The following is a 16,755-nucleotide window of genomic DNA, read 5'->3' as shown; positions in this document are numbered from 1 at the left end:
GGCATTATTTATAGACTTCCTACTAAGGAAGGTGAGGATACAATGTTGTGTTACTCCTGACCTCATGCCTCACATGCACACTTTCTATTCCCCATTGCCCTAATATAATTATACTATAATTTTGGATAACTTACTAGTCAGTGTCTATGTTATAATGACTATGAGATTGTTGTTTATGCCGAATCCTGTAACATTCCCACCTTTTGCTTATGCTGGTCCTCTCATGTGTGTAACTGTGTAACTACCACCATATCAGGATCAGAACAATTCCATGACCACAAAGGTCTGCTTTGTGCTGCCCCTTTAGAGTGACACCCATCCCCACCATACCAAACCTCTGGCAAATGCCAATCTTTTCTCTATCTCTATAACTTCAAGAATGTTATATAAGCAGAATTATACAATATGTGACATTTTGAGATTGATTCTGTGCATTCCACAAAATGACTTCAAGAAACTTACTAGCTGAGTGGTATTTCCTTGTATGGATGCAGCACAGTTGTTTAACCATTCACTTATTATTGAGCTTTGGGATGTTTCCCATTTCTTGCTATTACAAAGAAAGCTACTATAAACATTCATGCGTGGGTTTTTGTGTGGACATCAGTTTTCATTTCTCTGAAATAAATGCCTGGGAGTGTAATTGCTGGTCATATAAACCACTTCCCCTCCTGAAAGAAGTCAGGAAATGATTCCTTTTGTTGACAGGAGGAAGCAATATTTCTACTAGGCCTGTCCATGTCTCTCTGAAAACATGAGTAACTCCTCAACTGTAGCTGCCTTCTCTTCCTGATTCCTATTTCACAATCTAGAAGCAGGAACTGTCTAGAATCTGGAAGCAGGTTGCTGTCACAGCCATGTCACCCCATCATAGGCGCTTCCTCTTATATCACGGGAGGCGGGCCTTCTCTCCTCTCCACAGAGCACAGAAGTCAGGGTTCTCCCCAGCACATGCTGGAACAGAGCAGGCTCCTCAGGCCTCCAGGATGCCCATCCCTGCCTCCCGGCCCCGCCCCCCTCCTCCTTGCCTGCTGCTGACTCTACTGCTGGGACTCACAGGTGAGCACTCCCTGGGGTAGAAGCCCCTCCTTCTGTCTGGGGACATTTAGGGCCTCCAGGTAAACACCGGTGCACCACCCAGAGCTACCAGAGATGGCCCAGGACGAGGCATTATCTGAGAGCATGAAATCAGGGATCTGAGCGTTTTCTCTGTGGGTCCTACACCTGCAGATGATCACCACAGGCGATGAAACAGATGGTGCCTCAAACAGCAACAAACATGACTTCATGTATATTAACTCGTCTAATCCTCACAGCAACCTGTGTGATAGCTAGGACCATTATCCCCAATTTACAGATGTGGAAACTGAGGCAGAGAGAGTAACTTACCCATTGTCACCTACCTAATTCAGTGGAGCAGCTGGGATTCAAGTCCAGGACCACCAGCTCCAGAGTTCATTCCTTTACCATGCTTTGCTGCTCAGCTTCTCAGTGGAGGCCGATTGCAGAAAAATCAGAAAGTACAGAGAAGCAAACAGAAGGATACTCATCACCATCACGCCACTGAGAGATCACCAGAGTTCCACTTCCGCTGTGTGTACTCACAAATTTTGTTAATGATGTGTTGGGTGGTTCCTTGTGCCAATTATTTTTACTCAGCTCTTAATATGTATTATAATTTCATCAAATCTTCAGAACAATTTTGTATACATGCTATGCCACACTTTTATATCTATTTGTGAATGCATGTATTTATGTGTGTGTTCATGGGTATCAGTTGGTGTGAGGAAGTGTACACACACACACATAACACAGGCACACACACACACAGGACTTTTGAAAATACTTTGCTTATTGTTTTCTTCAAATCATTTTCAGTCTACATGAAATGCACATTGAACAGATGTTTAATTTTCCCTGTCTCTCAGCCAACATCCCTCCTTTCTACTTCTCTAAATTTACCCCTTACCCTCCTCAAACTCTTAAGAGAAGCAAACTCCTCTGTTTTGTGTGTTGCTATCTTGGAGTTCCACTTCCACGCTGGACAGAGGTGAGGAGGAGAGAAGGGGATGAAGATACAGAGACTCCTGCCCATATGATCTGTATCTGTAATTATATCCATATCTGTATCTGTATCCATACCCATATCTGTATCTCTGTCATCTAACGTCAGCTGAAGCCTCCCTGCCTCAGGAAATCTAATGAGTAATAACTTCAATGTCTTGAAGACTCACCATGTCCACACACGGTTGGAAATGCCTACGGCTGTTTTATCAAGAGATCATTATATCCAAGGTAGATAATCTTGTCACCTCTACCTTACAGATAAGAAAATGGGAGCATGGAGAGGTTCAGGGTCACTCAGTGGTCAATGGTAGAGCTATGATTTGAACTCAGAACAAATTCTAGAGCTCACGGAGTTAACCATTACCTGACTTCCATCCCATGAGATTTCTGCAGCTTCTGCCACTGGGTGTGGGGAATGGTGAGGTGTGGGGAACAGAGTTTGTGGTTTTCTTCTCCTGGGCTTTTCTGCTTCCTGCATATATGCAATTTGCTTTTGTTTTTCACCAAGTCCTCTACATGGGAAACTCAGTTTCTGAAAAATTTCCGTAGGGATTACCCACTTAAAACACACTTCAGGGTCCCTGGGAGGTGTCACACTGGGCAGTTTACTCATCATACAAATATTTATTGGACACCTACTATGTGCCAGGAGCTTATATAGGAACTTGGGGTACATTGGTGAATAAAAGAGACAAAGTAGTTGTCCTCATGAAGCTTATAACCTAATGGCGAAATGACAGTAAACAATAGACACAATAAATGAGTAAAGAACGTGTTGTATTAGAAAGCAATAAGTGAAAGGAAGGAATTAAAGTATAGGTGGATAAGAGAATTGGGAGACTCTGTCGGTGGGATATATTTTAAACAGGGTAGTCTGGATGGGCTTCACTGAGAAGGGAAATTTGAGCAAACAGAAAAAGAAAGTGGAAAGCCCCCAGGTAATCTGGGGGAAGAGCCCTTCTGACAGGGAACAGCATGTACAAAGGCCCTGAGAATAGGATCTTCCTGCTGTGTTCAAGGATTTTGGCTTTTGCTCTGAGTGACATGGCTGCCATTGCAAGGTTTTGAAGAGAGAAGTAACATGATCTGACATGAGTTTTAAATTATTCTAGCATTTGGTTGAGAGTAGACTAAACAGGACATAAATAGAAGCAACTATAGCCTGTAAGAGGTCACTGCCTTCATGCAAACAAGAAGTGGCTCGCGCCAGGACAGTAGCTGGTAGAGATAGGGGAAAGAGGCCAGATTTTGGATGCATGCTGGAGTGGAGCCAACAGGATTTCCTGATGCATAAGATTGGGGTGAGAGGGACAGACTCCTAGGGTTTGGGGCCTGAGCATCTGGAAGAGGAATGGTGTCTCAGCTGAGACACAGAGGGCTGTGCGGGACATTCAGGAGTTCGCTTTGGGTCATGTTAACTGTAGATGTTTATTTCCATCCAAGGAACACGTCCACTGGGCAGTTGACATACAAGTCCAGAGTTCAGAGGAAAGATCTGGGCCAGAGAAGTAAATATGGGAATTACAGATGCACAGATGCAGATGGGTCTCGACCCTCTGCTCCTCTTCTCTCCTCCCTCCTCTATTCCTTCCATTTCTCCCTCCAATATTCATCCATATTTCTCCCCATTTTTGTCTTAGCAGTTCCAATCTTCTTCTCCAGACTTAAAAACCCAAACCACCTGATGTTCTGGGCGCACCAAGGGACCTGCCCTGGAGTAGCATGTGCTTCCTTAGGAGGCAGGTTTGGTTACAAACAGTGCTATGTGGGTGGGGGTCACCAGCTCACACTCTGCAAAGGTAAAGCACATTTTTCTCCCTGAGGAGTAGACAAGAAATAGAAAAGAACACAGGATTTATCTGTGGCGCCACAACAGCCTGCTCCTCTGATTTATATCCCTGCCACCAGAATCCAGGCCTGTTTTTTAGGAGACTTAAGATAAGAAGGAACGCTTTTCTATTTCTCTCTGTGTCCAGAAACTGGCTAGTCCCTGAGGCAGTGAAATGGAACTGGGAAGTCTTGCAGCTGCAGTTCAGTGATTGGCCCAAAGGTGCCTCGTGTCCCTTCAACTTGTAACTCTTTGTCCAAACACAGTCAACCACCCACAATTCTTTTTGAAACACAAGTTTGAAGCCTGCTGTTTCCATGCTTGCTCCCATGGCTCTCTCTCTCCATTCAAGAGCAGGTTTCTCAAATCTATCAGCCTTTGGGACCACACATTTTGTCTTTTTCCTTGAGCCATTTAGTCCAATTCAGAAGCTCTTCATGGGGCGATCACCTTGTGTTAGTACATATTTTTGATTGTGGCAAAATACAAGTAACCTAAAATTTACCATTTTACCCATTTTTAAGGATACAATTCAACGGCATTAAGTACATTCACAATGTTGTGAAACACTCACCACCATACATTTCCAGAACTTCTTCTACATCCTAAGCAGAAACTCTGTTCTCGTTAAACAGTAAGTCCCCTTTCCTCCTTCCCGCCAGTGGCTAACCTCTGTTAACCTTTTGTTACTATGAATTTGCCTATTCTAGGTGCTTCATATAAGTGGGATCATATATTTGTCCTTTTGCATCTGGTTTATTTCACTTAGCATAGTATTTTCAAGTTTCATCCATGTTAGAGGATGTATCAAAATGTCATTGCTTTTTAGGGCTGAATAACATTCCATAATATTTGTACACCACATTTTGTTTATCCATTCATCTCTTGGTGGAAATTTGGGTTGTTTCTACTACCTTTTGGCTATTGTGAATAATGCTGCTATGGACATTGATGTACGTGCGTCTGAGTCCCAGCTTTTAATATTTTGGAGTATATACCTAAGAGTGGAATTGTTGTGATCATATGGTAAATTTTATGTTTAACTTTTTAAGAAGCCACCACTGTTTTCCACAGTGGCTGCACCATTTTATATTCCTACCAGCAATGCACAAGAGTTTCAATTTCTCCACATTTTTGCCAACACTTATTTTCTGTTTTTTATTTTGTTTTTGATGATAGGCATCCTAAGCAATGTGGAGGATTTTCTCATAGTGGTTTTGATTTGCATTTTTCTAATGACTAGTGTTGTTGGGCATCTTTTCTTGTGTTTACTGACCATTTGTATATCTTCTTTGCGGAAGTATCTTTCAAGTCCTCTGTCCATGTTTAGTTGGGTTTTCTGTTAATTTGTTGTTGAATTGTAGGAGTTCTTCATATATTGTGCATATCAATCCCTTCTGTGATATATGCTTTGCAAATACTTTCTCCCCTTCTGTGAGTTGTCTTTTGATTCTCTTGGTATTACCCTCTGATGTCCAAAAGTTTTTGATTTTGATGAAGTCCAATTTACATAGTTTTTCTTTTGTTGCCTGGACTTTTGGTGTCATATCCAAAAAATCATTGCCAAATTCAATGTCATGAAGACTTTTACCTGTGGTTTTTTTCTTAGAATTTTATAGTTTTAGCTCTTACATATAGGCCTGTATCTATTTTGAGTTCATTTGTGTGTATGGTATAAAGTAAAAGTCCAACATCATTCTTATGTGTGTGGATATCCAGTTTTCCCAGTATCATTTGTAGAAAAGACTGTCTTTTCCCCGTTGAATGGCCTTGGCACCCTTGTTGAAAAGTCACTCGACCATAAATGTGAGGGTTTATTTCTAGGCTCTCGATTCTATTCCATGGTTTATATATCTGTAATGTCAGTACCAAACTACTTTAATTATTATAGATTTGTACTAACTTCTTAAATCAGGAAGTGTGAGTCCTCTAACTGTGTTCCTCATTTTCAGAATGGTTATTTGGGGTCCCTTGGGATTTCATATGCTTTCTTCTATCTCCTCAAAAAATGTTTCTGCCATTGAGATTTTTTTTTTTTTTTTTTTTTTTGGTGAGGAAAAGTAGCCCTGAGCTAACATCCGGTGCCAATCCTCCTCTTTTTTCTGAGGAAGATGGCCCTGGGCTAACATCCATGCCCATCTTCCTCTACTTTATATGGGACGCTGCCACAGCATGGCTTGACAAGCGGTGCATCGGTGTGCGCCCAGCATCCGAATCTGTGAACCCCGGGCCACTGAAGTGGATCGCGCGCATTCACCCGCTGGGCCACCAGGATGGTCCCTTGCCCTTGAGATTTTGACAGAGATTGTATTTTTTTTTTAATTGAAGTAACATTGGTTTTTAACATTTTATAAATTTCAGGCATACATCATTATACTTCTGTTTCTGCACTGATTACATCATGTTCACCACCCAAATACTAATTACAGTCCATCACCACACACATGTGCCTAATCATCCCTCTCGCCCCCCTCCCTCCAATCCTCCCCTCTGGTAACCACCAATCCAAACACAGATTGTATTGAATCTGTACATTGCTTTAGGTAGTATTCAGTATTTATCTTAACAATATGAAGTCTTCCAACCCATGAACATGGGATGTTTTTCCATTTATTTATGTCTTCTTTAATTTCTTTCAGCAATGTTTTCTACTTTACAGTGTACAAGTGTTTCCTCTCCATGGTTCAATTTACTCCTAAGTATTTTATATCTTTTGATGCTATTGTAAATGTAATTGTTTGCTTGATTCCCTTTCTGGATTGTTCATCACTAGTGTATAGAAATGCAACTGATTTTTACCTGTTGATTTTGTATCCTGCAAATTTGCTTAATTTATTTATTAGCTCTAACAGGTCTGTGTGTGTGTGTGTGTGTGTGTGTGTGTGATCTTTGGTGTTGCTGCATATAAAATCATGCCATGTGCAAACAGAAGTCGTTTTACTTTTTCCTTTCTCTTTTGAATGCCTTTTATTTATTTCTCTTGCCTAATTGCTTTTGCTAGAACTTCCAGTATTGTGTTGAATAGAAGTGCTAAAAGTGAGCATCTTTTTCTTGTTCCTGATTTTCAGGGGAAAAACTTTCAGACTTTCTCCATTTCTGAGTACGATGTTAGCTGTGGGTTTTTCATATATGACTTTATGATTTTGTAGAAGTTTCCATCTACTCCTTGTTTATTGAGTGTTTTTGTCATGAAAAAATTTGGCTTTTGTCAAACGCTTTTCTACATCAAATAAGATGATCATGTGGCTTTTGTTTTTCATTCTGTTAATGTGATAGATTACATGGTTTGAATTTCATATGTTGAACCATTCTTGCATCCCAGGAATAAATCCTACTTGGTCGTGGTGTGAAATTTTTTTAATATGCTGTTGAATTTGGGGTGCTAGTATTTTGTTGAGGATTGTTGCATCAGTTTTTGTAAGAGATATTGGTCTGTGTTTTCTTGTAGTGCATTTGTCTGGCTTTGGTATTAGGATAATGCTGGCCTTCAAATGAGTCTCAGGATGGCTCTGGATAAGATAGTAAGACTTCCTTTGTCTTCAACTTTTTGGAAGAATTTACAGAGTATTACTGTTAGTTCTTCCTTATATGTTTGGTAGAATTCACCAGTGAAGTCTGGTGCTCCTGGGCTTTTCTTTGTTGGGAGATTTTTGATTATTGATTAATCTCCTTCCTAGTTATAGGTCTATTCATATTTTCTATTTCTTCACAATGCAGTCTTGGCAAGTTGTGTATTTGTAGGAATTTGTCCACTTCATCTAGGTTATCCAATTTACTGGTGTACACTTGTTCATAATAGTGTTTTATCATCTCTTTTATCTCTGTAAAATTTTGTAGTGTTCTTTAATTTCTGATTTTAGTTATTTGGGTCTTCTCTCTGTTTTTCTTCATCAATCTAGCCAAAGATTTGTCAATTGTGTGGATCTTTGTGAAGAACCTCTCTTGGTTTTGTTGATTTTCTGTTGTTTTTCTATTTACATTTTAGTTATCTCTGCACTAATCTTTATTATATTCTTCCTTTTGCTATCTTTGAGTTTATTTTTCTCTTCTTTGTCTAATGTCTTAAGGTATATAGTTATTAATTTATGATATTTTGGTATGTTGTATTTTTGTTTTCATTTGTCTCGAGGTATTCTCTAATTTCTCTTGTGATTTCTTCCTTGACTATTGATTTTTTAAGGAGGTGTTGCTTGATTTCTTTGTATTTGTGGATATTCCATTTCTCCTTCTCTTATTGATTTCTAGTTTTATTTTTCAGACTGTTTCACTAGTGGACTGCTTGAATAGTCCTTCATCCAGATTCCAATAAGTTGCCTTATTCAACCTGTGTATCAATGCCACATACACAGATTTTTGTTATGGAAACTGGTTTCTGAAAGTCAGAAGAGATCTGTGTGGTAGGCAGAACAATGGTCCTCCAAAGTGATCCTTTTCCTAATACTCAGCATGTGTGAATATTTTACCTTTCATGGCAATTTTTTTAGATTTTGCAGAAGTGATTAAGTTAAAACTGTTGATATGGGGAGATTATCCTAGATTATCAAGGTGAGCCCAGTGATATCATAAGGGTCCTCAGAAGAAGGAGGCAGGAAAGTCAAAGGTAGAGAAGTACAAGTGATAATGGAAGCACGAGGTTGGAGTGATAGAAAGACTGGAACCATGAGAAAAGGAATGTGGGCAGCCACTGGGACTTAGAAGGCAAGGAAGAGAGCCTCCAGAAGAAATGCGGCTTGGCTGACACCTTGTTTTATCCCAGCAACACAGAACTATAAGATAAAAATTTCTATTGTTTTAAGTCACTAAGTTTTTGGTAATTGGTTACAGCAGGATTAGGACACTAATGACACATTATTATGGTATGGATAAAAAAATCCCAGGTACTTGAAAGAACGTTTTACTTCTTAATTAAACTATATATTCATTCTGTGTTGGGAGCTCTGCCCATCAGTGTCACTCAAGTATCCAGGTTGATGGAGCAGACCCATCCTGAGCATGTGGATCTCTGCATAAGAGGGAAGTTGCTGCATAGAGGTTATCATAGTTAAATGCATATCCCACGAAATTCCTTTGTTACTGTTGCTCACAACTCATGGTCTAAAAACGTCTCATGGTCCTACCCAATGCAAAGGTCCATAAATGCAACACGCCCTGAGGCCAGAAAGTGGACAGCCAGAAATATTTGGCAAAGCATGAAAGCCCCAGAGAGGGCACAGGCACTCAAACCCACTCTCTGCCACATCTCTTAACCTCTCTGTGCCTCAGTTCCCCGTTTGTACTAGGGTCTCACATTGCAGGCTTCTTGTGAGGGTTACCTGTGATGACATATGCAATGTGCTGAGCTCAAGGCCCGCTCGTGCTGTGCACTGGGTCAGTGAAAGCTGTTGTTTATAAACACTTCAGAAAACCTACAAGATCACACAGAGATGAATAAATGATGGATTTCTTTTCCTCCAGGAGCAGCAGGTGAGGAGCTGCAGGTGATTCAGCCTGAGAAGTCAGCGTCAGCTGCAGCTGGAGAGACGGCCACTCTGCGATGCACCCTGACCACCCTGCTCCCTGTGGGGCACGTCCAGTGGTTCAGGGGGACAGGGCCAGGCTGGGAGTTAATCTACAATTTCAAAGGAGGCCACTTCCCCCGAGTAACAAATGTTGCAGACACCACAAAGAGAAACACCACGGACTTTTCCATCCACATCAGTAACATCACCCCAGCAGACACTGGTATCTACTACTGTGTGAAGTTCCAGAAAGGGAGCCCTGATGCAGTGGAGTTTAAGTCTGGACCAGGCACCCGGCTCACCGTGAGCGGTGAGTACAGCGTGGGCCTCCTTCGTCCCCTGGTATGTGACAGCAAGTCAATAATATCGCCCTCCATTCTTTCAGCAACAGCGAGAATCAGGTGTGGCAGTGGGTGCTTATGTTCATGATCTGCTGTCACCCCCTTCCACAGACCAGGGAAGTTGAGGCCTGGAGAGGTTGTGCTAGCTGGTCAAGGCCCCACTGCTGGTAAATGGGGGGAAAATTCTGGAATGCCCATCTGTCTGGCTCCACAGCCCTTGCCTTTTCCATCCCGTCCAGCCCTTTGTTCCAGGGATGAGGGAACTGAAAGTCTGAGTGACTCGCCCAGTCACAGGGCCAGACATCACCTCTGCCCCCAGAGAGTGCCCCTCAATGTGGCCGAGTCTTCCTTTACTCAGCACTTACTGAGCACCTACTGTGTGCCAGGCTCTGCTCTGTGCTGTGGAAGCAGCAGTGGACGCAGCAGGCAAAGGCTCTTCTCCCAGGAAGCTCACGTCCTCTTCCCTTCCTGTGAGGGGAAATCCATGCAGGGCAGGGAGGGAGAACGTGTGTTTCTTCATTTCATCCTCAGAAACATCACACTGAGAGGAATCCCTAAGAGGTCCAGACTCTATGTTTACTCTGACAGCCTGGCTGGAGGAGACACACAGAGATTGGGTGTTCTCTGTGTGTCTGTCCAGAAAACCCTCGTGTGATTCAGGGACCAACTCACACAGTCCCTGAAGGCTCCAGGCAGAGCTGGGCCATCTCAGAATGTCCCTCACCCAGGGAAGAGGTTCCTCATGTAGGTGATTTAGGGCTTCCCCGTTGAGGCAGCAAAGATGCTCATTTAGGATTTTCTGCCAGAGGACCAGGATCCTGAATCCTGAAAAGTCAGTGCACAATGGACCGTTAGGCCCATCCAGCCCCATGCCCATGTACAGATGGGGAGCTGGGCTACGTGCCCACGGTTACACAGCCAGTGAGTGAGGGGATCATTCCAGAACCCAGATCTGATTCCAGGCAGGCTCCGTCCTGCCTCAACATTGGACACTCTTTCCCTGGAAGAGCCTGGCCCATCATTTGTGCTGGATAAAAGCTTGTTACATCAAATCATTGAACAGAGAGCTAGCATTTCTCCTTTTCACCAGTTTCCCAAAGGTTCAGAAGCCCCTTGCATTCAGACCCCGACGCCCGAGGAGATTGGGAACCTCTCCACACCTTCAACCGCATCATCCCCATTCAAGCGTTCCATATCAGCACCAAGAGCTGTGCGTTGTTTCCACAGCTGCATAACATCCATCATATGGAGACAGCATCCTTCATTCTAGTCTTCCATTGATGGATACAAAGTTGTTCCTAACCTTGGGATATTAGACCAGCGCTGCACCACACTACTCAAGTGGGAGACGCCCACAGGAAGTGGCATTGCTATGTCAGTGGGTGTGTGTATTTTAATTTGTTGGATATTGACAAATTTCCCTCCTAGACAGGGTAAAAATTGAGTATCCCCACAACCCTGCCCCTTCCTCAGAGTTCACCTCTGGGAACACGTGTGTCCTCCTCTGTAAGACGAGGATGATGACCCTCCCTCCCAGCACTATTAGAAGGATTAAAAAATAATATATTGAAGGTTCTTAACAGCGTCACTTGCTTATAGTAAGTGATAATAATCATGATCATGTTTGTTTTTTATAAATGATCCTTTTGTAGCCAAACCCACTCCCCCCGTGGTATCAGGCCCCACGGCGAGGGTCCCACCTGAGCAGACAGTGAGCTTCACCTGCGAGTCCCACGGCTTCTCCCCCAGACACATCACCCTGAAGTGGTTCAAAAATGGGAATGAGCTCCCAGCCTCCCAGACCAACGTGGACCCAGAGGGAGATGGCGTTTCCTACAGCGTCTCCAGCACAACCAAGGTGGTGCTGGCCCCGGGGGATGTTCGCTCCCAGGTCATCTGCGAGGTGGCCCACGTCACCCTGCAGGGGGGCCCTCCTCTTCGTGGGACGGCCAACTTGTCTGAGACCCTCCGAGGTAGATGCCCCTTACCCCAGCCCAAGCCCACACCTGCCCCCAAGCTCCCAAGCCCGCTCCTCCCCCCGCTGTTTGCTCCAGGCCTGGATTTCCTGGAATCTAGTTCCTGACCGTCCTTCCCAATCACCAGGCACCTGGATGTGCTGGTCATTCACCTGTTGTAATGGCAGCTGCCAGGTGAACACCTGCCATGTGCCAAGCTCTGTGCTAGGTCGTGTCGTCCACTTTACCAATAGCAGCTCCAGTTGCTGAGCATACTCTAAGCCCAACCCCTACCTGCTTGGTGATTTCATTTATTTTGCTACAGTTATTTTGCTCCCACTGTATGCCAGTGGCTGTGATTCTTGATTTCACTCATTATGACCCTAATAGGAGCTACCAGTCCCTGAGCACCTACTGTGTGCCTGGCACTGTGCTTTGTGATCTCATTCATATGCAGAGAGTACTCTCAGGGTTTGAGCGCCTGCTGCATGCCTAGCACTGTCCTGGTGAGCCCCTCTGTGGTGGTGGGAGCTAAGTTAGGGAGCCCTCCTCTGTGATCTGTCTGTTCCATAAGGTCAGAGCTTCTGCCCTGTGCTGTTTCAGTTCCTCCCACCTTGGAGGTTTCCCAACACCCCACGGCAGGGAACCTGGTGAACGTCACCTGCCAGGCAAACAAGTTCTACCCCCGGCACCTAAAGCTGACCTGGTTGGAGAATGGAGACGTGTCCCAAACAGAAATGGCCTCACCACTCATAGAGAACAAGGATGGGACCTTTAACTGGACAAGCTGGCTCCTGGTGATCTCATCTGCCCACAGGGAGGATGTGGTGCTCAACTGCCAGGTGGAGCATGACGGGCAGCCGGCGATCACCAAACACCATACCCTGGAGGCCTCTTCCCACCAGAAGGAGCAGGACACAGGTGGAACCCCTGGTGAGGCCTCCACTTCAACTGACCTGGCTCCTTTTAAATTTTATCTTTTTGTAAATGTTAAAAGTAGTAATTCATGTTTACTGTAGAATAATCTCAAAGTCTATAAATATAAAGCAGATCATGGAAGTGAACTCCCCTCTCCCAAATCCCACACCCAAGACACCAAGTGTCCACGTCTCTGCCTGCTGGAAGAGAAGAGATAGGAAAGGGAAGACAGGGGCTGGCCCAGTGCTTAGCGGTTAAGCGCACATGCTCCGCTACTGGCGGCCCGGGTTCAGATCCCAGGCGCGCACCGACGCACCGCTTGTCCAGCCATGCTGAGGCAATGTCCCACATACAGCAACCAGAAGGATGTGCAACTATGACATACAACTACCTACTGGGGCTTTGGGGAGAAAAAGGGGAAAAGGGAGGAGGATTGGCAATAGATGTTAGCTCAGGGCCGGTCTTCCTCAGCAAAAAGAGGAGGATTGGCATGGATGTTAGCTCAGGGCTGATATTCCTCACAAAAAAAAAAGAAAAGAAAAGAAAGAAAGAAAAGGAAAACAATTTCCCTAAAACAAGAGACATACAGAAGTTGCATAATTGTGTCCACTAATAACTTAGTTATGTACTTTATCCAGGTGCAAATAGAGTCCACTATTGTGTGGTCATAGGATTAAGGACATTGTTTTTTCTACAAAACCAATACTATTATGCAATTAATAAAAAGTAACAATAATTCCCTAATGTCATCTAAAATGGAGTATATATTCACTTTTTACCAAATTTCTTGTACAGCTGTTTATTTGCACCAAAATTTGTTTTAATTCATCCATAAATACTTGGTAGAATATTCCCGTGAAACCATCAGTGTCTCGAGAATTCTTTTTCATGAATTTTCAAATTATGAATTCATTTTCCTTAATAGTTTAGGGCTATTCAAATTATTCATTTCATATTGAGGGAATTGTGGTAGGTTGTGCTTTTTGAGGAATTTGGTCCCTTTTCTCTAAGTTGTCCTATCTGCCTGTAGGGTTTTTCACAATCTCCCCTTATTACCCTTCTGAAATCTGCAGAGTCTGTAGTGATGTCCCCTCTTTCATTCCTGATATTGGAAATGTGTCATTTCACCTTTTTTCTTTATCAGTCTTGCTAGAAATTTTTCAATGTTATTGATCTTTTCAAAGAAACTGCTTTTTGTTTTAGGGATTTTCTCTATTGTTTCTCTGTTTTCAATTTCATTGAGTTTTCTGCTCTTTTCTTTACTATTTCCTTCCTTCTGCTGTGGGTTTATTTTGCTCCTCCTTTTCTCATTTCTTGAGGCAGGAAATTAGATGACTGATGTTACACTTCTCCTTTGTCTAATGCCATCCTGGTCTCCTCCTGTGCTGGGCAATTGGGAGAGTGGGATCTAGACCCCTGGCCGCTGTGTTCTCCCTCCAGTGCTCAGGGACCAGGCCAGTCTGCTTCCTCATCCTCCTGTCAGAGTCTTCCTGTGCTTGTACCTTGTGTTGTTTCTAGACATCAGACTGTACTGAACAGAGAGAGCAGGGAGAGATGGGTCTATGCCAGCCTGTCTGGACCAGCCTGGGTTTGCTCCTTAGTCTCCATCTCCCACAGGGCTCAGACCAGGGCTGTTACTTCTAGGTGCTCTCAGTGTGCCTGACTGAGCGCGCTCACTAGTGTCCTGAGGCTGGAAATGGTTTTTGTGTTGTCCATGTTGGCGGGCTGGAGCAAACTGCAAGGTGCCTTTGAGACCCTGCTTCAGTGGGATGTCCAGCCTGACCCAGGCATCTGAGGGCTCCGGCCACTGTAGCCCTGGGTGCAATGGGTCTGGTGTGAGGATGCACATTTTGTGTTCATTTTTATGGTATTGGGATGTTTTACAATATTTCTAGCTTAATGGTCCTTTCTTCTCTCAGTACAGCATAATCCAGGTATGTTAACAGAGGTTGCTTTTGACAGTGGGAGAAAGGTTCTGAGGCCTCTGAGTTTTTTGATTCTCTTTGTCTTTCTGGACCTTAAATTTCCCTCCCCCCAATTTCCTTTTTCTCTTCACCACGATATGACCAAACAGTGCTTCCTCCTTCTTTTTTGTCTTTTCGCCCCAGAAGTTACGCACTTTAATTGAGCCTTCCCTTTAGTCATATCTGTCCTTTTAAATGTCCCAGCTGCCTAGGTTCCTATTGCCATTGTAAAAAATTACCACACTTTTAGTGGCTTTAAATAACACAAATTTATGATCTTACAGCTCTAGAGGTCAGAGGTCCACAGTGGGTGGCAGGGCTTCACTCCTTCTGGAACCTCTAGGGGAGAATCCGAGTCCTTGCCTTTCCCAGCTCCTAGAGGCTAGCTACATTCCTTGGCTAAGGGCCCCACCTCACTCTGACCTCTGACTCTGTCATCACATCTCCTTCTTTGACTCTCCTGCCTCCCTCTTTCACTTATAAGGACCTTTGTGATTACACAGGCTCCACACAGGTAACCCAAAATAATGTCCCCATGTCGAGATCCTTAACTTCATCACCAAGGCAAGTGCCTTTTGCCATGTAAGTAACATGTTCACAGATTCTGAGGAGTCTGTGCCAACCCTTTTCAACCAGGCTTACTTTGAAACTCCTTCCTATGATCCGTGCTCTGCTCTGCAGGACACTTTTCCAACATTTTCAATTTAGTGTGGATTTACTATTGGTGGTGAGATTTCCAGATAACTCTCAGGCTCCTCTGATAGCTTCCCTCGTCACTTTTCATCACTTTTCTTGGTGGCTGGGCGAGGCTGGGATGGCAGCCTGGTGACAGATTGTGCATAGAGTTTGGTGATTTTCCTCTTTAGACTCACAGTTATTTTGACGTTTTAGCATCTTCTCTCCTCACACAAAGATGCAGGTTTGTGTAGAATTTATTTTCCCCTCTTTGTGTTTTCTTATGGTTGGAGAGGCCATTTTTGGAGACAAGGAGTGTGCTGCTGCCATTGTCCTCGGCGCCCACAAGTCACTGAAGATTCTTGAGTGCTTTGGCCCTTGTGTCCCTGTCCCACATCTCAGGGCCCATACGTCCCCATCAGGGCCCTATTCTGGCAGACAGGCCCACTGAAGTTGAGAATTCAGCTCCTCTGTAGCTCTGCTAATATAATCGTGTCCTGGGCCCATCCTCAGTTCTTCTGCCCCTGGTTCTAGGAGATGAGACTCGGCAATGCTGCCTGGAAGTCCTCTGGCTCTCACAATTGACCTTTTACTTGTGATTAGTCTCTCTTACTTTTCATCGTCTTTCTCCAAAGGATTGATGCTCCAGCAATAGCCATCCAATTCTAGTCCTTAGAATTAGTATTTTCCAACTCAACTTCAAATGCCTGATGCCAAAGTATTCTCTCCCTCTTGGTTCACCACTGGTGAAGTTTGAACACCTGCACCACTAGGGGGAGCAGGGCCTCCCCTGCTCCACCTCCTCCCAGTGCTGGGGTCCTCTTGGTCAGCCAGCCCAGTGATCCAGTTCAAACTTGCATCTAGAGTTTGCTTTCCAGACCCCTCCCAGACGAACTCCTATAGGTCAGTTATGCTGGGAAGCAGACTCTGAAATGGACATGAGAATGTGGAAGCGTATTGTGGAGTGCTGCCAGGGTCAACATGCCAGTGGGAGTGAAGGGACAGGACTGGGACAGGGAGCTGGTGACCTACAATCCAGGCACAACACAGACGCACGCTCTCACAGAGCTGTGGAGCAGGGTGGTCTTTCAGAGCTGTTTTCAGTGGAGGGGAGAGGGCTGAGCCTCTATACTTCGGTTCACCTGGTCCTCAGATGTGAGCTGCCCTCCAAAAGAGGTGCAAGCTTGGGCAACACAGCTTCCTCACCTGACAGAAAGTCCCAGAGAGCTGCTCAGTGAGTACTGTCATCTTCCAGCAACCCAGGAGCAAAAGAGGGTGAGGTGTCCTCTTCTACCTTAAGGATAATTTTATTTACAAAAAATTATTCTAATATTTTTATTTGTTTAATTTTAAAAGCAATAACTGCTCATTGTAAAAATGCAAAGAACCCAAACATTGCTTCCGAAGATAAAACTTTCAGGCTCTAACAGAAAGATTTCAGCTGACATCAGCACTGGCATCAAGATGGGCTGCATGGTTTCGGGAACCCCTCCCAAGCATGAGACCCCA

The 16,755-nt window shown here is 44.1% G+C and overlaps 1 protein-coding gene across 1 annotated transcript; it reads left to right on the top strand.

Moving 5' to 3' along the window:
* The first annotated feature begins 910 nt into the window (after positions 1-910).
* LOC131418199 (signal-regulatory protein beta-1-like) lies at positions 911-15,831 on the top strand. Its single transcript, XM_058562195.1, has 5 exons — positions 911-1,059; positions 9,350-9,703; positions 11,387-11,707; positions 12,293-12,627; positions 15,781-15,831. Exons 1-5 carry the CDS (start codon positions 987-989, stop codon positions 15,829-15,831), a joined length of 1,134 nt encoding a protein of 377 aa, XP_058418178.1. The 5' UTR covers positions 911-986.
* The last annotated feature ends 924 nt before the right edge of the window (positions 15,832-16,755 follow it).

The sequence above is a fragment of the Diceros bicornis genome, chromosome 19, assembly GCF_020826845.1.
Source record: "Diceros bicornis minor isolate mBicDic1 chromosome 19, mDicBic1.mat.cur, whole genome shotgun sequence".
Lineage (NCBI taxonomy): Eukaryota > Metazoa > Chordata > Mammalia > Perissodactyla > Rhinocerotidae > Diceros > Diceros bicornis.
The sequence above is the reverse complement of the archived record's forward strand: the minus strand, read 5'-3'. Positions and strand labels throughout refer to the sequence as shown.